The sequence below is a fragment of the Rhamphochromis longiceps genome, linkage group LG18 (genome assembly GCF_057381845.1).
Source record: "Rhamphochromis longiceps isolate RC_006_pf linkage group LG18, R_longiceps_female_GT1.1, whole genome shotgun sequence".
Classification (NCBI taxonomy): domain Eukaryota; kingdom Metazoa; phylum Chordata; class Actinopteri; order Cichliformes; family Cichlidae; genus Rhamphochromis; species Rhamphochromis longiceps.
This window is the reverse complement of record NC_140574.1, coordinates 23597066-23618721: the sequence shown is the minus strand read 5'-3', so window position 1 is coordinate 23618721 and position 21656 is coordinate 23597066. Positions and strand designations below refer to the sequence as shown.

At 41.0% G+C, this 21656-nt stretch overlaps 1 protein-coding gene across 1 annotated transcript in view; it reads left to right on the top strand.

Annotated features, from left to right (window-relative positions):
- Positions 1 to 4647: 4647 nt before the first annotated feature.
- Positions 4648 to 21656, top strand: part of LOC146648302 (rap guanine nucleotide exchange factor 4-like) — a 28925-nt gene continuing 11916 nt past the window's right edge. Inside the window, exons 1-6 of the mRNA XM_085390439.1 lie at positions 4648 to 4786; positions 12531 to 12673; positions 15004 to 15092; positions 15925 to 16071; positions 20534 to 20606; positions 20954 to 21009. Coding sequence (XP_085246565.1) covers positions 4719 to 4786; positions 12531 to 12673; positions 15004 to 15092; positions 15925 to 16071; positions 20534 to 20606; positions 20954 to 21009 — 576 coding nt within the window. The 5' untranslated portion in view covers positions 4648 to 4718. The remainder of the gene's footprint in view (positions 4787 to 12530; positions 12674 to 15003; positions 15093 to 15924; positions 16072 to 20533; positions 20607 to 20953; positions 21010 to 21656) is intronic.

Genomic DNA, 21656 nt, shown 5'->3' with positions numbered 1-21656 from the left:
CTCAGCAGTATTTCGGATTGATCGCAAGTAAGATGAGAAATACAGAGCCCTGTTTGTGCTGATAGCTCTCAGGTCACCTTGACTTGTACAGGAGTTTCTGTCTTTCTCTCCTCAGATTGACATAAAAAAGAGACGGTTACAATTTAGACACAATAATAGACCCGTCAGTACTTGTGCCAACGCATAGGTTCTCTTTGCAGCAGTACTATTGTGTTTGTGGGTTTGTGGACAGTGCTACTGTACGGCGAGTGTGCTGCTAGTGTGGAAAATGGAGCTAAACAATTGCTGTCAGTGTCCCTGGAGAACAGATTTGTCACACACCAGCACATTTTCTTTGTTGTTCTTATTGAGCTTTTATTTCAATTTCACCTGTTTTGTTGCTTTATCACAGATTGTATGTTTCAGTATGTATCCCAACATTTCAGCGGATATGCAGCATGAAACTGCAGCACAGAAATTGGATGTGGACATATATTTACCATTAGTACAGCTGTTCTGTTGTTAGTCCACCAGAGAGCACTGACGGCTTTATTTCATGACCTCAGTGAATATAGTCCTTTCAAAATCATGTAGGGATTATTGCACATATTTTAACTATATATCCATTCATCCATTTTTTTAAAAAATATTAGCCAATTTATTAAAAAAAAAAGTCTAAACTAACCCTAACCCTCTGACTTACCCCAAATCCAGAAAAGTTGGTACGTTGTGTAAAATGTAAACAAAAGCAAAATGCATCATTTATAGGTCTCATGCTCCTATATTGTATTCACACTAGAATATAAAAAACATGTTAAATATTTAAACTGACAAATTTCACTACATCATAATGATGGCACTAACATGTCACAAACAAGTTGTGATGGGGGAAAAATACTAGAAAAGCAAGTGGTACTAAAATATAAATAAAAACAACAGGTGGAGGAATATTTTACAGCTAAGGAGGTTAACTGGGAGCAGGTCAGTAACATGACTGGGTATGAAAAGAGCATTGAGTTTCTCAGAAGTAAATTTTGGCAGAGGTTCACCAATCTGCAAAACAAATGTATATATAAAGTGTTGAACAATTTCAGAATAATGTTCTGTAATGTAAAATCGTGAAGACGTTAGAAAATCTTATCATCTGCAGTACATGTAGTACAAGAAGCCATATGTAAGCAGGATCCAGAAATGCCGCCATCTTTTCTGAGCCAAAAGTCCAGACCTTTCCCCAGTTCAAAACATCATGAAACAAAAAGTACAAAGAAGACCCAGGACCATTGAGCAGCTAGAATCTGATATCATTTTTTTTCTTAAATGTTTTTCCCTTAGTTTAAGCATTTGATATGTTTTCAATGGGGCAGCATGGTGGTGCGATGGTTAGCAACATTCCCTCACCATAAAAAGGTCCTGGATTCAAATCCATCAGTGGAGTTTCAAGATTCAAGATTCAAAGTGTTTGTTGTCATGTGTACAAAAGAAACAGCATTTCTCTGTGTGGTAAGGGTTAAAGGAACAAGGTAAATAAGGATAAATATAAGACAAGATATTAAGATAAATAAAGATAAAAATAAGGATAAAAATTAATGAAAGATAAATAACTAAGTACAAAAATAACTAAGTGAAGACACGTGAGGTATGCAGATGTAGATGAGTTTGCATGTTTTCACTGTGTCTGTGTGGGTTACTTACTGCAGGTACTTTGGCTTCCTGCCATGGTCCAAAGACATACGTGATGATTCTAAATTTGTAGCTGTGAATGTGAGCATGAATGGTGGTCTGTCTCTCTGTGTTAGGCCTGCAATAGACTGGCAACCTCTCCAGGGTGTAGTCTGCTCTTTCCCTTATGACTACTGGGATCGACTCCAGCCCAGCCATGACCCTGATGTGGATAAGAAGATGGAAGTTTTCTGTGGTATATTGTGAATAAAATATGTGTTTATCAAGATCTAGATTTGCAAATATTTGCATTGAGGTTTTATTTATGTTTTACACAACATCCCAGCTCTTTTGGAATTGGGGTTGCAAATTTATAAACCCTGGTTATCTCTGAAACACCTAGCATTGAGTACTGCTTTAGTAAACAGCAACGTCATCGTTATTTAAACAAATTAGAAGTGACTGGCAGATGGTTTTACTATAATAGTTGACTGTATCGACTGTGTGTTTGTGTGCATGTGACTGAGTGTGTTGTTGTGTAGGCTGCATTTCGCACACAGCCTTGCCCCATATGGTTGTCTGTTCAGTCAGCCATATTTAAAGATTCCCAGTTTCATGAGGGAATTGCCTTCTATCCTCTGAGCATTTAAATGCAGACACACACATTCTCTCCACTCAACTCATATCTGGGATGAACGCACAAGTTGTCAATTTAAATGAGCAAAGCACGATGTAGCTGTGCCGCTGCACTGCAGAATCCCTTTACACCGTGCTGGGACATAGTCTCACGTGTCCCTCAGGTGGCAGTTTTTATAGATCAGCTTGTGAGCGTATAAATATGCACAGTGATACTGTTGTATTGCATGTGCACACTGCAGATGTCTCATTTTAAAAACACAAGTAATAGAGATCTAATCCTGTGCTGATGAGTATGAAGAGCATAAATGGCAGAGTTAAGCCTTTAGATGTCATTAGATCAAACATGAAAGATCATAAAAGATACCGCCAATGTACCAGCAATTTATTGTAAACTACAATAACAATAATCCTGAACCGTGCTTCCCAGAGTATAAGCTTTACAGTACAAAACTGTCAGCTGTGTGTTTGCCAACAGTGTTTTATTTTAAAAGTATCAATCTCAATAAAGATGATATTATGATAAAATGTGTTATATTGTACATCTCTGTCCATAAAATAGCATACCTTATGCTTAATAGGGTTGTGATAGGTGTTATAATACCACTACTACTATAATACTTAATAGGTCTCCATGTACTCTATGTAGCTGTAATTCAACTTTAATCTCCAGACATTTTTTTTAAATAAGAAATATTTAAAAAAGAGCACTACCCTTTGTGAGACAACTGGCACACACACACACACACACACACACACACACACACACACACACACACACACACACACACACACAGTCTGGTGAAAATTTCCTTCACCCTCCAGTATTACTCTCATGCGTGTTGAAGTGCCATTTTAAACAGATGCATTAAGGCAAGCGTAAACAATTGCGCGCACACACATGCGCACACTCGCACACACACACTTTCAACAGGTGCACACATTCAGACGTTGTAATTAACCTGATGCAATAGAGTTAATATTATCAGTTGCCAGAATGAGGGGATAAAAGAGGGCCCATCATGGGATCGTAACTCTCTCGCCTTCCTCCTTCTGTCTGACCTGCTGTGGTTTTTCAGTGCAGTCAGTGAAAATGGAGAAATTCCCTAAATTCCTCTAAATGCTTTCAATCTTTAACATAACTTTTTTTAAAGATCACGTTTTCTCATATTACTGGTGAATTTCATGCTGCCTGCTGTCTCACAAATCTTTGCTTGATGACAAACTCCCTTGAAACTAAATACATAGATTTCCTTGTATGAAATCATACATGATCCTGGGTGGGTTTTCACAATAGGGATCAGAGATGAAAATGATACACTGTGTGGGTATGATGAGTCTGAAGAATTCCCAATAACAATGTCAGCCTCTGCTCTTAAATCATGCTTTCTGGGAGGATTGTTTAACTGATGAATATGCTTGATATTTGTTCCAGCATTATCCTGTGTTATAAGAAAATAGCTGTAATGTCTGAGATCAACTGTTAACACTACTGGATGTTTAATTTAAAATCTAAGCACTACATGAATGTATTCATAAATCACAAATTCCAATGAATACAAATTCGTTTTAAGTGTAGTTTTAAAAGACTTAGAAGAAGGAACAAATCTGATTGTGGGGGTATTGCTGCTCCACAGTTTGGGGACAAACACGCAAAATTTGAATCTGGAGCAGGTCAGTGATGTAAGAAGAAAACCAACTATGAATGGCTTTGGAGACAAACAACGCTCTACAATGTATAAAGTCTATAAACATGCACTACGCTGGAAAAATTAAAAGTTAATGCCCCCAGCCCAATTAAAAAAATCTGTTTTGATCAGTACACAACCACTGCACTATGAAATATTTTTTTTGCATAGTATTATTGTTGTTATATATGCTGCATCTGTTTATTTATTCCTGCCCTGTATACTTTGCAGCTTTAACAACTTGACATTTCCATTTCTGGTACCAATAAAGGCTAACTTACCTTATCATATCTTATCAATATTACCTTTCTGTCTTCATACACAGGTTTCTGCAGGAGACTAACAGACTAATAAATGGGTTCCCAGATTGGGGTCCACCCCATGCTGACACGCAGTGACATTTGAAGAGACCTGAGCTAATTAAAGACTGAAGTTTGTGTATATATGTGTCTATATATATGTGTCTATATATGTGTCTATATATGTGTCTATATATATATATATATATATATATATATATATATATATATATATATATATATCTGTGTGTGTGTGTGTGTGTGTGTATGTGTTGTTTTTAAAAAGAAATATGTATATATATATGAACACACATCCCGTAGTTGTGTGAGGCAGAGGGGCGGGGAGGGGGAGTCAGAGCTCACAACCATTAACGACCACCGACAACCGGGAACCCTCCTCCGGTAAGCATCACAGTGTCTAGTGACACACACACACGCACACACACAGCCGGGGAAGATGGTCGCGGTGCAGACGTCCCCTAATTCGTCCCCATCGGCGGAGTGGATCTGCTGCCTGGATAAAAGGTGGGTGAAAGCACTACATGACCCAGTGCCACGCCGCGCATCCCCACGCAGCAACGATTGTGTCGTCTCTGCCCTCTTTCATTCATCCGCGTCAACGTGATTAATCGGAACCGGTGATCGCTGCGTGTGCAGTGTGTGACTGTGCAATAATAACGTGATACGCCTCATTTTGTTTTAGTATATTATCGCTGTTATTAAATTGACACCACTTGCCGCCCAGTTGTACAGACTGCAGTGCATAACAATACACACCGATTTTTAAAAAAAAAATTCCTGTTTTTGTATCTCCGGTCAAAAAGGCGTTGGTGGCTTCGAGGTTCACTGTGGTGTCTCTGCACTGCATGGCTGATGACGAGACGCACATGGTTTATCTCTGCCTGCTTGAATCAAATAGCCATACATTTTTAAAATACAACTGTGGCGTGATTTGAATAAAATACTAGAGGCCAGCCAGCGCAGGCAGTGTATTTTTTTCTCCTCCTCCCGTTTATCTCACAGTGCTGCATGAGGCTACGTTAGTCTGGGCTGACTGAACAGATTAGAATAACCGAACATCCAATTCACAGTTTGTCTATCAACAGCTCAACAATTCAAAAGCTGCAGCGATTAGAAAATCGTTTAGTCCACACTGTGCCTGCCCAATTAACAGCAAAGCTCCCTTACTGTGCTGAAAAAGCTCAGGGAGAGGGCTCGAATAAATAAACATGATGAAGAGCAGCACTACAGTAATTACTCTAGATCATAGGCAGTGACATATATGACATGCACAGCACAGCTCACACACACACACACACACACACACACACACACACACACACACCTATCTGACACATCCTCACATTACCAATGGCAACCTGAAGCAACCATCTTGTCTCCTAATCCTCACCTGGAATAAAACTGAGTGGATAAATGCAACTATTAGTCACTGATAAGGGTACTGACAACACGGCATTATACTTTTTAACCAGTTTAACTATTAATTAGTCCTTGGGTTATTTTGCCGAGTAATTGATCTGAATATAAATTGTCAGAAATTAGTGAGAAAGGCCTCATAGCTTTCCAGAAGCCCAGTTGGCATCTTCAGATTTACAGTGTAAAAATCAATGAGTTGTTACCATAAAAGACACATTACCACCAATAGTCAACTCGAGATGCTGGCGCCTTTAAATATATTTTACAATCTGTAATAATTTAGAAATTGTTTAAGTTCCAGATTGCTTCAGTTTTAGTTGCACATATTTTGAACAATTTGCTCAAAGTAGCTTATGCTTTTGTAAAAATTCAAAGGGTGTTGTGATCTTTGCTGTGGTCTGGTGAGCAAATGGGGAATGTGATTGGTTGCAGACTTACAGCCACTCCCTATTTAAGAGGGCTTCTCTTTGGCATAAGCCATTAGCTTGGTGGTCTAGCACAGAAACACTGCAAATAAATTTGGTTTCCCAAGTTTAACGATTGTGTTCTGTTTGCAGTTTTGATTGAGTGTGTCCTTCTCCTGCTCACATATCTCATAAAATAAACGTGCAAAATGTTGTTTTTTTCTGTTTAAGTCAGTGCTGAAAACATCTACTGAAATTAAGGCTAGAATAATTATGTTGGAAACTTAAAGTCACCAGTATGCAGTATTAGCTGGATGTTCATAAAGACTGTGCAGGATCTTACTGTAGAGCACTCAGTGCTTTTAAGCTATCCACCTCTTATTCAATCAATATCCAGGAGTGTGTGTATGTGTGTTTGGGAGCTTTCATCTATGCTAACTGTTGATGTGAGCAAGTGAGGAGTGAGAGGCAGAGAGGGGAGGAAGGTGAAAGAAAGACAGAGGTTAAGATACGACTGTCTGTAATATATCTGTCCGAAGACATTTATTGCCAGTGGCTGTGAAGTATGTGGGATAAGATCTTATTTGCTTTGTTTTCTGTTGTACCAGGAGTTAAATAGATGGTGCACTCAACGTACACACAGCACCAAGCCAGATCCAAGTTTATATTTAATGCCTTTTTTATTGCAGGAAAATATTTTTGTCTAGTACTAGGGTGACATATCAAAGTAGTAAGTCTTAGCAAAAGCAATTCCTCATAGGTGAAAAGTATAAGTGTGCGTATTATGTAGGTTAATTTGCAAATCTTGCAAAACTTGATGAGTCATTTCTAACTCTAATTGGTCATTTGAATGCAAAGTGAGCAGGGTTTATGCTGCTCAGTGATTTAACACCATCTCTGGTTGTTAGTGGTGATGCAGATGAGTGTCAGAAGAGGTTCTTGCATACAAATTCAAATTCAAATTTTATTTGTCACGTACACAGTCATACACAGTACGATATGTAGTGAAATGCTTGGACAACTGCTCGTGACCTAAAGAAAACAAAAAAGGAAAAGGCTATGAATAAGATAGGAAATAAATATGAAAAATTAAAAAGGGTAAATTTAACTAGGAAGGAATAGAATATAAATTAAGGTTAAAAATGAAATAACTGTACAACACAAATTAGAATGAAGGGTAAATTTAACTGGGAAGAATAAGATAAAGATAAATATATAAATTAAAGTTGAAAATAAAATAACTGTACAACAAAATACACAATACACAATATAGAACTATATAAGAATGTATGAAGAAATCTAAATATAAATAAATATATACACAATAACAGCAGCTGTACAAGTATTAACCGGAAATGAAGAATATAGTGACCAGTGTTGTGCAAAACCAAAGTCCAGAAAGTCCAGTGTGTGTGTAAGAACTGTATGTGTGGGTCAGTACTGTGTGGTGGTGTGATTGAGAGACCGTATCGCCTGCGGGAAGAAGCTCCTCCTCAGTCTCTCTGTGTTGGTCTTCAGGGAGCGGAATCGCTTTCCTGACCTCAGCAGAGAGAACAGTCTGTTGTTGGGATGGCTGAGGTCCTTCACGATCTTCCTGGCCTTGGTCCAGCACCGCCTGCTGTAGATTGAGTGCAGGTCAGGGAGCTCGGAGCGGATGGTGCGCTCAGCTGACCGCACAACCCTCTGTAGAGCTCGTCTGTCCTGCATGGTGCTGTTCCCGAACCAGGTTAAGATGTTTCCCGCCAGGATGCTCTCTATGGTGCACGAGTAAAAGTTCCTGAGCACCTTGGAGGGCAGTTGGAAGTCTCTCAAGCGTCTGAGGTGGTAGAGACGCTGTCGGGCCTTTTTCACCACGGTGTTGATGTGACAGGACCATGACAGGTCCTGCGTGATGTGAACTCCGAGGTATTTGAAGCTGTCCACTCTCTCCACTGGGCACTCGTTGATGACGGGGGTCTGGTAGTTCCTCTCCTGCTTAGTGCTGAAGTCCACTATCAGCTCCTTTGTCTTACTGACGTTTAGAAGGTTGTTCCTCTGGCACCAGTTCTCCAGATTCCTAATCTCCTTCAGGTAGGCCGTCTCGTTGTTATCAGAGATCAGGCCCACCACGACGGTGTCGTCAGCAAACTTGATGATGGTGGTGGAGCTGGTAGTGGCCACACAGTCATATGTGTACAAAGAGTACAGCAGGGGGCTCAGAACACACCCCTGGGGGGCTCCAGTGCTGAGAGTGGTGGAGGCTGAGACATGTCCGCCCATCCTTACTGCCTGTGGTCTGCCAGTTAGGAAGTTGGAGATCCACTGACACATAGATGAGCTGAGTCCCAGATCCTCCAGCTTGGTGGTGAGTGTGGAGGGAATTATGGTGTTAAATTCAGAGCTGTAGTCTATGAAGAGCATTTTAACATAATTCCCCCTTCTAGTGTCCAAGTGAGTGAGTGATGTGTGGAGGAGATGAGAGATGGCATCGTCTGTGGAACGATTTGGACGGTAAGCGAACTGTAGTGGGTCCAGTGTGTCTGGTAGTGAAGAAATGATGAAGTCTCTGACCAGGCGTTCAAAGCACTTCATCACTACTGAGGTGAGGGCTACAGGGCGATAGTCATTGAGAGAAGCAGGGTGGGGTTTCTTCGGGACAGGAACAATGATGGACTCTTTGAAGCATGTGGGGATCACCGACTGAGATAAAGAGATGTTGAATATCTCAGTGAACACAGGAGCTAGCTGGTATGCGCAGTCTCTTAGGATACGACCTGGGATGCCGTCTGGTCCTGCTGCTTTCCTGGTGTTCACTCTCTTGAAGGCTCTCCTTACTTCATGCTCGGAGATGACGAGCACGTTTCCGGTGCTGGCAGTATCTTCCTGTCTGCAGCCGTTAGCGCCGCTAACACTAGCATTGTTGGAGTCCTTAGCTGCAGCCTCGAAGCGAGCATAGAAAGTGTTCAGCTCGTCTGCCAGAGTCACGGCCGCGTTCGTCATACCGGTTGTTGGTGCTTTATAGTCCGTTATTGTCCTTAGTCCCCGCCACAGGCTCCTAGAGTCACTCTGTTGGAGTTGTGACTCTAGTTTCCTCCCGTAGCGCTGCTTCGCCTCTTTCACCGCCCTCCGCACGTTATATGACGCGGCTTTGTACGGGTCCATGTCCCCCGTCATGAGTCCCGTGTTGTAGGCAGCGGTGCGGGATCTCAGAGCGTCGCGGATGGTTTTATCCACCCACGGCTTCTGGTTGGGAAACGTTGTGATAGTCTTTGTCTCCACGGTATCATCCGCTAGTTTCCCGATGAATCCCACAACCGCTTCCGTAAACACGTTGACGTCATCGTCGGAGCTGTTTCTGAACATGCCCCAGTCTGCGTCATCGAGTGCGTCCTGTAACGCGGCCACCGATTGATCCGTCCAGCGCGCGACCTTCCTCTGAACCGGAACTTCCTGTTTCAGCCTTTGTTTGTATTTTGGGATGAGGAAGATGGCGGCGTGATCAGATTTGCCAAACGGGGGGCGGGATTGTGCCTTGTAGCCGTCCTTGACCGTAGTGTAGCAGTGGTCCAGTGTCCTTTCACCCCTGGTGGGGCAGGTGATGTGTTGATAAAAGTTCGGCGCTGCGCGTTTGAGGTTGGCGCTATTAAAGTCCCCCGTCACAATAAGCGCAGCGTCCCGGTGTTGTGTCTGGTGCTGTGTGAGTGCCTCATGCAGCTCGCATAAGGCGGTGACCGTGTCCGCTTGTGGTGGAATATAAACGGCACTTACAATGACCGATGTAAATTCCCGAGGTAGATAAAAAGGACGACACATGATGGACAGTAGTTCCAGATTTGGTGTGCAGGAGCGTGTGAGAGGAACAACGTTCGCACTGTTGCACCAGTTGTTGTTCACCATTAAACACACGCCGCCTCCCCTTGACTTCCCCGAGTCCCGTGTCCTGTCCATGCGGTGAACCGAGAAGAACTCGGCCGGCTGGATGGCGTGGTCCGGCACCGCTGGGTTCAGCCATGTCTCGGTGAAGCAGAGGAGATTGCAGTCCCGAATGTCTCTCTGGAACTTTATCCTGGCCCTGAGGTCGTCAAGCTTGTTCTCCAGTGACTGGACGTTGGCGAGCAGGATGCTAGGCAGAGGTGTGCACGAGCTCTCAGCCTGTTCCTGACGCCGGCTCGCTTCCCTCTAGGCCGCCGCCGCTTCCCTTTGTTCTCCCTCGAGATCTCACTCGGCCAGCTCGGATCCGGAGTTAAAAACTTCGAATTGTGAGTACATTGTATACCAATAGAAACAAGAGTGTCACTGTCATACCTAATGTACCCAATGGTGATGATTTTGCCGATTTAGAAACGCTGAAAACTAACTTAAAAAACAAAGACAAAGAAAAAGTGGTCGGAGCAGTCGTGACGGCAGCCGACCTCACCGGCGCCAGTGGCACATAATCTGTGTTGCAGTAATGTATTAATCCACCAGGCGAATAAATCTGTTTGTTTTGAATCTGTGTGGCACTTTGACAGGCGGCCACAAATCAACCTCTGATTTATTTGTCTGTGAACAGTGAATTTTTCCAGATGGTTGTTTCAAGAAACAATCTGCATGACCTTCTGCTGTCTCTTGGTTTTTGTCTTCAGTGTGTCACGCTGGTCGATTTGTTAATCCTTTGTTTGTGTGTGTGCGTATTCGCACACGCCATAATTTGTGCTTGAAAGCTGAGATCTCTGCTGACACGAATAGTGGGGGAGGGAGAGGGGAAGGCTGACAAAAGGAAGAGGTCGAGGAAGAGAGGAGACATGAAGGGACAGTGATAGAAGGTGAACAACTCTCAGGTCATATTCTTCTCTCACCAGCGGGGGAGGCAGATTCCTCCCGACAGGAAGTGAGTGAGCAAGCACAGGTTAATGGACAAAAGGGAAAGGGCGAAGACTTAACCAGGGGATGATAACTGACACAGCCCAACAGTTTTACTATAGACGCATATGTGAAGGGTGGTGTTTGTATTACCCATTCAACCCTGCAGAGTTCACCTCCCTGTCTCTCCCTGTCTGTCGTAGTGTGTGGGAGCCCACCTGTCTCAACCATTAACCCAGCCTACTCTGGGATATGACACCCTGTTGAAGCACCAAGGGCCAATACATGAGCTTTAGGTGGATGAGTCAGAGACCAAAAAAAAAGAAAGAAAGAATGTGAGAGGGAAAAAAAGACCCACCTTTCAAAGCTCTGAGCTCGTGGCTGATATGGGAATAGAAGATGGGCTGTGCAACGCAGCCTTTGATCTGTTTTTATTGTGGCAAACCCTTCAAGGTACACGGTACAGGTACATTTCATTGCTTCGTGACACACGTGCTCGGCGTTTATTACCATACGTACCTACATGTGAGTAAAGTGGGAGTCACTCTTGCCTTTGAGCTTGCGGAGCAGACGTAAAGGGATAAATAGGGCGTTTGGTATGTGTAAGTGGTGGCACTAAATGCACCAGGAATCTGTGCTTCTAGTGAAAAGGAGAAAAATGGGTTGCATTTGTCCCTTTCAGTCTTGGCTATCATGTTCTAAAAACTGGCAAGTCTTGAAAGAGGAAGAAGAGAAAAGTAGATGGAGATTAGAGAAAGGTTTAGAAGAAGCAGACAGAAAGGAGCGAGGGCTGGGAGTGAGGGAAGAGGAAGGAGATGAAGCAGAAGAGGGGACTGAGAGGCTCTCATCTGTGAAGGAAGAGCCCACAGTGCATTAGCTATTCTGTATGAACACACACATATATGCACACACAGACACTTACATACACACGTGCAAAGATGAGTCACTATCAGGAAAGAAGGGGAAAATAAGTGAATGAATGGTGCTAAGTGCAGTGTGTTACTCTGAGACATTTTGGCTTGGTATTTTTGCACCACCACGTCTCAGAACAGACTGTTTAAGCTCGCAGATCAAACTTCTGTGTGTGCGCGTGCGTGCAGTCTCTTGTGTGTGCTTGCTTAGATGTCCAACAATGACTTAGTTGTGTGTGTGTGTGCTCAGATTTAAGCGCATTAGAAAAAGCAGCAGTACAAATGAGATCTTACATCAACAGCCTGTGGGGGGCCTGAGCTGAGAGAAACTGTGCCTGCAGCTCTTCACTGTTATCACTAAGACACCAGGCAGAACAATGACAGCGTGCTCTCGCACAAATATTCATAGATAATATTATAACAATAGAGCAGCCTTCTTACTTAAAGGGCAATATCGCTGCTTTCTCACAGTTTAGTCCATTGACTGATAATTGCAACTGTCTAACATGACTGCTAGTGAAAGCATACTGCAGGGTTTTGATTGATTTGCTATAGTTCAGGCTGAAATAGACCTGAATAAGATAGATAATCCATCACACTGAACAAGTTACATCATGCCAATTGTTTCTTGCATAACCCCTTATACACCTTTTTAATGCCTCGTGTGGGTTTAATGGTGGCTCTTCCTCTGCGCAGGCCTGCGGAGCGCTCGGGAGAGGACGTGGATATTATTCTGACCCGACTAAGAGAGGTCAAAGCCTTCCAGAGGTTCCCACCTCCGCTCCTACTGCAGATCTGTGCCTGTGCCTTTTATGAATGCCTGGAGAAAGGCATCACGTGTACGTACACGCACGCTCACAAACCCACAATACTGACAGGAATGTAAAAGGATGTCTTTGATGCTGTTGAGTTTAGTCAGGCTCTAAAGGATTGGAGGAAATCATCATACAGTATATAATATACCTTTTTGTCTCCTAAGGAGAGAGCGCAGTAAGAATTACGATGCACTGGAATGCAAAAATGTGCCTAACCTTCTTCAATGCCTGTTTTTAACTAATTTGTGCAATACTAATATTAATATTATTAATTGTTCCTTGTATTTGCTTTTACTTTTGCTTATGTTGCCTCATCCTCTGTGATTTAGTTCAACTGTGTATCATTTTCCCTAGCTCTCTCCACTTCCCTGATACCACTATATAAGTATAAGTATACTATAAGTATACGATATACTTACAGGAGTAAGTATATACAGTGGCATCCTCCCAATACTCTGTTCCTCTTGCCCTACTGTTTCCTGGATCCAGTCTGTTTTATATGTTTTCCTTTTGGACTTCATGCTTTGTCTTTTTGATTTTTCTGCAAGCAGTGGATTTTAAATCAATCAGCCAATATGTGATTGAAGCACTGCTTTAATTCAGTGGGTTTAACAAAAATATTATGTCAGCTGTTTAGGAATTACAGACGTTTTTTATTCACAGTCCCCCGTTTTCAGAGGCTCAAAATTAATTGGACAGTTCACCGAAAAGCAGTTTCATGGCCAAGTAGGGCCTGTTCATGTAATTTCATGACAAATTAAACAGACATAATATCTGGATTTGATTAAAAGTCTTGAATTTGCATTTTATAGCTTTTCACATTCATTTTAAATATGAAGCCCAAAGAGATGTCAGTGCCAGTGAGGGAGGCCATCATTAGCTTTATTTTGTTTTGCTTTGTCTGTCAGAGTGATAGAAAAAACTTTAGGGGTAGCCAAAGTATTAATGTGGTGTATTCTTAAAAAGGAGGACTGCAACGACCAGCTCAGGATACCGAGAGGCCTAAAAGACCACAGAGGGCAATTAAAATGGATTATGATAGAAGTATTTCTATGGTTAAAGCTTCTGTTATACTTCCTGCATCCATGAGTCTGAGAGAGTCCAAGTGATTTAAGCAAATTTCATCATCAGAAGATGAGCGCAAGGGTCCGTGTATGCATCCTGCCTGTTTTTTGTGACTGGGTCTCCAGCTGCCTGTGTCTGTATTCACAATGGATTATAATCAAGGCTTATGAAAAACAACTTCTAGCCAAGTCAAGGACACTCCTGAGGAATAGGTGTATCATCTAAAAAATGTTAGGGCATGGGTACATAAGGCTGACAGTGGAACTGGGTCATTATAGTGTTTATTGATGGTGAGACTGCTGATAGATGATAGATGATGATGGATGGAGGATGACCTGTGAAGTGTACATGGCTGTACTCTCTGCTCAGATTTAGAAAAATGCTGCAAAACTGACCCGACAGTGCAAATAGATAATGAAACAAAGCATACTGCAGAAGCAACCCAAGAGTTTCTCAATGCAAAGAAACTGGATATTCTTCACGGGCCAGGTTAGTCACATGATCTCAACACAACAGCGCATGCTTTACAGTTGCTGGAGACTTTTAAGTCATAGAGAGAGCCACAAACAAGCAGCAACAGAAGGTGGTTGCAGCAAAGACCTAAGCAGAGCATTGAAGGGACATCTATGGATTGTAGACTCCACACAGTCACTGACTGCAAAGGATTTTAATCCAAGTGTTAAAAACAATCCTTGGGTTTAAAATCCTGTTAGTTTGTCCAATTAATTCTATATAAGTCTATGAAATTGGGGGATTATAAATAAAACTGTCTTTTTACCGTTAATGCAAATTAAAGCTGAGAGTCTGCACTTCAGTCATACCACGATTGATTGATTTAAGATTCACTGCAGTGACGTAGAGAAGCAAAACTGCAAAAATTATGTCTTTGTCCAACAAATTGTGGACCTATATCCAGTATACTACTTATAGTAGTGTAATTTAATGATCACAAAATCAAGACAATATTTAATGTAGCTACTTTAACACCAGCGTTTTGTCAGCATTTTGCTTATTTGAGCTCAAGTCAATTGATTTTCAGTTAAAGATAAAAATATTTAAAACGCTTTCCTTTTTAGGTGCATTTATAACCTTTTCAATCACATTTCAGTTTATTGCAAATATATTTATTATCAATTTATCATTGTATCAAAACCTTTTTGGCTGATGTCTCTTTCAGCAGTGATTGTGGTTTATCATCAGATGGCAGGGCATGTTTTTATGAGTGCTTTTGTCTTAGTGACGTTTTTCATCAGCTCTTAATGTGGTTTAATGTATTTTACTGCACGCAGTGTTTCGACAGGGAGACATTGGCACCAGCTGGTATGCAGTCCTTTCTGGCTCCCTGGATGTCAAAGTGTCAGAAACCGCTAACCACCAGGTGAGAGTCACATTGAGAAACATACATGAATAATGACTTGGATGCTTTTGGATTGGTGATGTTACTTTCATGGTTGATATTTCCTAGTGCTCTCATATATTTTCTATCAAACAAGATCCTTTTTAAGGGGCTTCTACTCTGTCCTGTATGTTTGAGAGCTGAATTTGTTTGACTCTTTAGCCTCCATTTGTGCCTCCCTTCCTAAATATACCAGAGAGAAATTGCCACTGAGAAATTTGGCTTCCTCCTTACTTTAAACCCTCGCTGTGAGAGCGTGGAAATAGAGTTATACTATACATGTAGTGGGGAAGAATGACACGTGGGAGGAGAAGGAGAGAGGATTTGCTTCGAAAGAAAGACGGCGATAAGAAGCTCCTCTATTGTGAGACGTCCTTTTCATGTATGTAGCCCTAAAGTGAAATTGGTGGCCTACTTTCTGTGGCTATATTTGAAATGTCAGTTTGGACAGCTGAAAAGGTTTCCATAGCAAGCAGTGTATTTGTTTGAACCACTAAGCAGTGAATATGCGTCCATTGCTTCCCTCTAGCCTGCCCAATTATATACAGCACCAAGAGACGTTTGTCTTACAGTAAACAGCAGTTGCTCATATTTGGATTTATTTGCATTCATTTGCACATATTAATCCGTCTGCTTTCCATGTCTGTCCGAGTTCATTAAAATAACCTAATACACATTGCTTGTAGCTACTGCTGTATAATTTCACTGCTTTGTAGCAGCATAGTGAATGCTGCTACAAAGCATGTTTGCTCAATAACAAATGCTCGTCTGTTATAGAAACACAGTAACTAAAAGTTGTCATGTCTGTGTGCAGGATGCAGTCACAATCTGCACGCTGGGGATTGGGACAGCCTTTGGGGAGTCGATCCTGGACAACACGCCGCGCCACGCTACCATTGTCAGCAGAGAGACCAGCGAGCTGCTCCGGATCGAACAGAGGGAGTTTAAGACTCTCTGGGAGGTGTGACATGAGATGAAACTTCATGATTCTGCATGAACTCCATTGTGGAAAGAGCTTTGCTTTTGAGACTTTTATTGTAATTGTGCTTTTAACCACAAGAGGGCTGTCCACCATTACGGTGCCTTTTTGCACATCTATTGCACACTTCGGGTAACTTGACAGTGATTTATTTAAAGTGAGAACAGTGAGAAAAATCTAAACACGATTAGTTAAATGATTCCTTTTTTATTTCTTTTAATTGGATTCACATTTCCTACTTGGAAAAATAAAGGTATTCTCAGATTTCCTTTAGCCTATAAATTAATAACAAAATATTTTAATTCTGAGAATTATTAAAACGATGATTTTAAGGACATTTTAAATGTTGTTAAGCTGCTGTAGAGAGGTTAATCTGTTTGAATTGGTACAATTTTTCAATGTATATGCATAATAGTTTTGGTTTCTTAAACTAAAAAACTATAAAACTATGTAAAACTAACTATAAAGTCCCAAAAATGCCATTACATTTTCTGTTTAGGCAGGTTACACAGATTCCTGCAATAACAAGGCCACAAACAAAAGGACGTACTGTAATTCAGTGATCTGTATCTGCATGTCTGAAATACAGTTTTCTGCCTTGGATGAACTGTCACATTTCTCCAGTGAGGCAGCCATCAAAACAAAAAGCCCAAGGACAATTCTTTTAAGAAACCAGAAGATGCTTACGAAGTTTTCAGAGTATGTTTTCCCTTAAAAAGTGATTTACGCAGCTTGTGTGGAGTTTGCATGCTCTCCTTGTGTACTGCATGGATTCTCTCCTGACATGCTGGCTTCCTACCACAGCACATTACATGCACAGGAGGTCGAGGGATGTGAATGTGAGTGTGGTTGTCTGTCTTTGTGTCTTGGTCCAGGGTGTTTCTCCTTCTTTTGCAAAGTGACAGCTAGGATAGGCTGTAGCCATAATACCATATACTGTATATTCAGTAACTAAATAATGAGTGGTAATGTGATAATATATGCAATCTTATTTTACACTCTCATCTAAGCTGAGTATTCATAAAGATATTTAAACATGAAAAGATCATACACAAGAGGCTATACACTAGGCAAGGGAAATAATATTGATATTACTGTGCAAAAGTCTTGAGCCACCCCTTATTTATTTAGTTATGTAAGGAGCCAGATTATTTTCCAGTTGTTAAATTGAGACTTTCTGAAGTTCTTTCAATGTTTTTTCTTTGGCTATTGGCTGCTTTTTTTTTTAAATTCACTCTCAGTCCAGTCCTTTTACTATTTCCATGTTTTTTTCTTTGTTTGTTAAGAATAAGAATCAAATACATGAAGTATTAAAAAAGCAGCGAACTCAATGAATGAATCAGTGTTGTGTCAAAATACAACTTAGCAAAGAATCTATTTTAAATGCTATGTTTGGGCAAATAGCAGAAATTAGCATTAGCATTTTTGCACCAATAAAGTGACTCCCATGAGGTATTAGCTGAAATCTTGGTAGATCTTAGCCTGGTGGGAAATTTGTCCTTAAGAAATTTTGAGGAAACTGGACAAGTGGAGGACTAAAGAAGAAGTGGAAGGCTTAAACTATAGATATGTTATATTATAGGAAAGTCATGTCCTTAAGAACAAATATGTCAAAAACTTGGCGCAGGACCAGAGAGATGCTTCAGACCCTTCAGCTGAGTTATCTGCAGCTTCATCAGAAATGATCTAAGAGAAGGAGAAGGTAAGTCAAGAAGTTATTCTTCAGGAAGGGAAACAGGAAAATTAAGCTGAAGTATGCCAACTTACAGAAGAACATGGTGGAGGCTCTGGCATTGTTTTGGGGCTGCATTTCAGCCAGTGGTGTGGGGATCTTGTCAGCACTGATGGAATTATTAAAACTGAAAAGAATCATCAGATTTCAATGCAACAGCAATAGCAAGTAATAGATTTGGTAATACCAGATATTGAGCTTTGATCTCATTATAGTACTGTGCGAAAGTTTTAGGCAAGTGTGGAAAAAAAAGCTGTAAACAAAGAATGCTTTCAGAAATATGAATGGTTGTTTATTGGCCCCAAATGTATTCTGCAGCAGAACGACGACCCCAAACAGACAGCCGAAGTCATTATCAAGTATCTTTAGCGTAAAGATGAACAAAAAGTACTGAAAGTGATGGTTTGTTGTTTGATGTGTGTGTGTGTGTGGCATTTTATTGTGTGACCCTCCTGCGTCAGCTTTGTGTGCTTTATAAATAAAATAAAAATATGATTTGATAACAAATGATGTAAAAGCTCACAGTCAGTTGCAAAGAGTTACTATATCGCACAACCTACTAGTACGAACACTCACACAGCCTTGCCCCGAGAGATTTGGCTTTGTAGTAGATGCCTCTCCGTGGGCCTCCTTGTTGGAGTTACAAGCTCCATTCACTGTTTCTCTCTCAGAGAGGAAGTCGTGGCAGAGCTGGGCAGCACTTCACTGTAACCTCACAATGAAAGGCTGTGTGGTCTGAGCTGCTGTTTGGTCTGACAGGTGGTTATTTTGTATTGCAGAATCCAGAATCTTTCCGACCCACACTATGGTTCTCATCTCCATACAGTGATTGTGAGAAAACAGTAGTTTTTTTTGATGGTTCTTATTTTTAATGAAATTGCAGGTAATTGACAGTTTGGTTATAAAAAATAACTATTTTCTGTCTGGTGTTTTTTGGCTTTTAAATCAGATTTTATGACCCCTCTCACAAACAATTTTATCGATCACATTGTTTTGATTTATCTGGTCTAAAAAAATAAAAAAGACTTTTCCCCGTGTGACCGTGGATGAATTGAAATTCAATTTACTCAAATGTGATTCCTCCATTTTGTGCTACAGGAACACATGAGACCTAGATAAGACAATAATTGGTTATTAAAGTGATGTGTGCCATCGTATTATTCAGCTCGTAGAGTGTGTGTGCGTGTGTTTTTGACTAAGTGCACTCTGTCTCCCTCTCGACTGTCTATTTTAAGGACAGTGGACATAAAACAGAAAACATGGCCTGAGGTTGTTGTCTTTTGTTTGTTTTGTTTTTTTCCTAATCTTATCTCCAAAATATGGCTCTCTGTGTTTTATGTGTGTGCCCGTGTGCAAGGACTAATTTGTGTACGTGTGCTTGTGGTGGAGACTAAAAAGCTACAGGATGTGTTTGATGAAAGGATGAAAGAAAAAAAGCGCTGCTCCATAATTCTAGTAAAATCGAGATCAAAAAAGTGTTTGAATGGGCCTACAGACATGTTTTTATATGTAACAATTACTGCTAATAATTAGTTTGTCTGGACTGTGGTTACTTCATTTCTCTTTTCTGATTTATTCCTGTGCCCCTTTTCACCTGCTCTACATTTCTAATGCCAGCTTCCCCTCTCTTCTATTGGCCACGTTTCTTTTGTTAGCCTCCTTCCTTTCCTCCTCCTCTTCAACACTACTTCTGCCTTTCCCTTTTCTGACTACTAACCCCTTTTCCTACACTAGAGTAGCTCAGTAATACAGAGACTCGAATCACCCTGGTAACCTGTGAGAGAAAGTGGCTTGGTTCCTGGCGTGATCGCAGTGAGAGAGGGTGAGTGAGACGGAGGCAGACAGTGGGGCGACTGTGTGAGTGGAAGGGAGGAAGAGAGAGGGGAGAAAAAAAGGAAAAGAGCAGCTTGTTTTGAGCAGGATGCTATCCGGTGGCGTGTGCGTGAGTTGTAAAGGAGCAGAGGGCAGCTCTCTGGGGTTTCAGTCCCTTCAGTCTTAAGCAGCTGAGTGTGTTAACTCAGGTGAGTCGGACTCCTTGACTTTAACTGTGTCTAGTATGTAGTGTGCATAATCTTTGCTTGTATGTTTTTTTTTTCTGTTGTTGTCTTTTTACAGAATGAAACTCTCTGGAATCACGTTTGTGCATTTTTTAGTATTGACATGAAGTGTTCTAGCTTCACTAGCTTCTGGATCGAGTGTGTGCAAGAAAAACACGGATAGGGGAGCGTTTGTGTCTTTAGGTCAAACAGATGCTGTCTCTGTTTCTCTTCCAGTGTGTGTATTCCTGGCAGTTGTCAGAAAGCATGGGTTGCTTGATAATGACCTTGCAGAAGAGCAGTGGCACATTCAGACACAAAAGCTCTGGCTCTGTGTGTTTCATAGTCTTTGCTACAGAAATGTACAACTGTAAGAACAGCATCTGCACACATCAAAGCAGTCTAACCCTTGTTTACATGCTGTGTGTGTGTGTGTGTGTGTGTGTGTGTGTGTGTGTATTATATAATGTTGTTCTGCATGTAAATGATCTTGGTTGTACAAAGGGCTTTGTTTTGAGGGGCGCTTTTGTGTTCAAGCAACATTGTGCGCTTTAGCGAGAGAGAGATGGAACAGGAATGGGTTTTGATGTTTAAAAGATGTTGGTGCTTTAAAGATGATACCCTGCTAGAGGTGTTTCCAAGGCTGATGTGGCCTCTGATGTGTGTTGCTTTTTAGAAGTATCGTCAGAGCCTGGCTGCACTGTTGGCCCCTCCTTATGGAGCCATGGAGAGTGGATCCAACAATGACAGTGAGTAGATGCACAAGTGGAGACACGGGAATAGAAAAAGACACTCTGGGTGTTGCTTAAATGTTTATTCAATGAACGTTTTTACGCGTACAAACATATTGCAAGTAATAAATTGGAAATGTGCAGGAGATGCACAAAAAAAGATGGAGACTTCTGTATGATGACTAAAAACAGGAAGCAGGTCTTTTCCTTCCCAGCCTGTTAAAAGGATGGATGAGTCTATATTGTGTATATGTAAATATAAAATTGTTATGTTTCTTTTTTTCTAGTTGATATACAGTGCTTTTTTGCTTTTGGGAAGCAGAGCATCCTGTTGTGCTTTAGCATTAATGTGTTTTTCTCCTCAGGACTCACAGACAAAGACAACATGAATTCAGACTCTGCAAACAAAGCTCACAACAAGGTAAATGTTTCCTCTGGATTACATTTTCAACCTAAATGAAGTTCTTAGATTAGTTTACTGTAACTAAATAATGAGAAACAGACCCGGCCTTAAGTTACAGAAAGCATGACTTAACAAAACTCTAGACCATCATAACCTGACTAAAAAACCCACTTTTGTCACTGCTTGTCAAAATATCTCTAAGCAGAAGTTTCTAGACAAATTTAGAACAGCTGAGCAGTAGTTGTGTATTTTTTAATGTTTGAAGCAATGCTATTAATGCATTTTGAACTTAAATATTTTTCAGGTTAAAACCTTTATACATTTAAATGTGCAGTTAAGACTCTTGTTTTTCCATTTTCCCAGTTTTCGAGCCACTGTTTGCAACTTGAAGGGTAGATACATAAAAACCTGATAGTGATCATAATTGAAATTAAAAAGATGCAGTTAATTCAAATACGTAAGTAAAATAAGTAAAAATAAGTAATCATTACATCAGCTCAATGTTTTGTTTTTGTTAACATCCGAAACTGAAAGTAACTTGAATATTTCTTGGAAACGTGTGGTAAACCGGGCCACGGGGGTCATAAAATCGAGCTGTTTTTAACGCTGCATACTTTCATGTTTGTGAATGAACCAGAGTGCCAGAATGAATTTTGGAAGTGCGT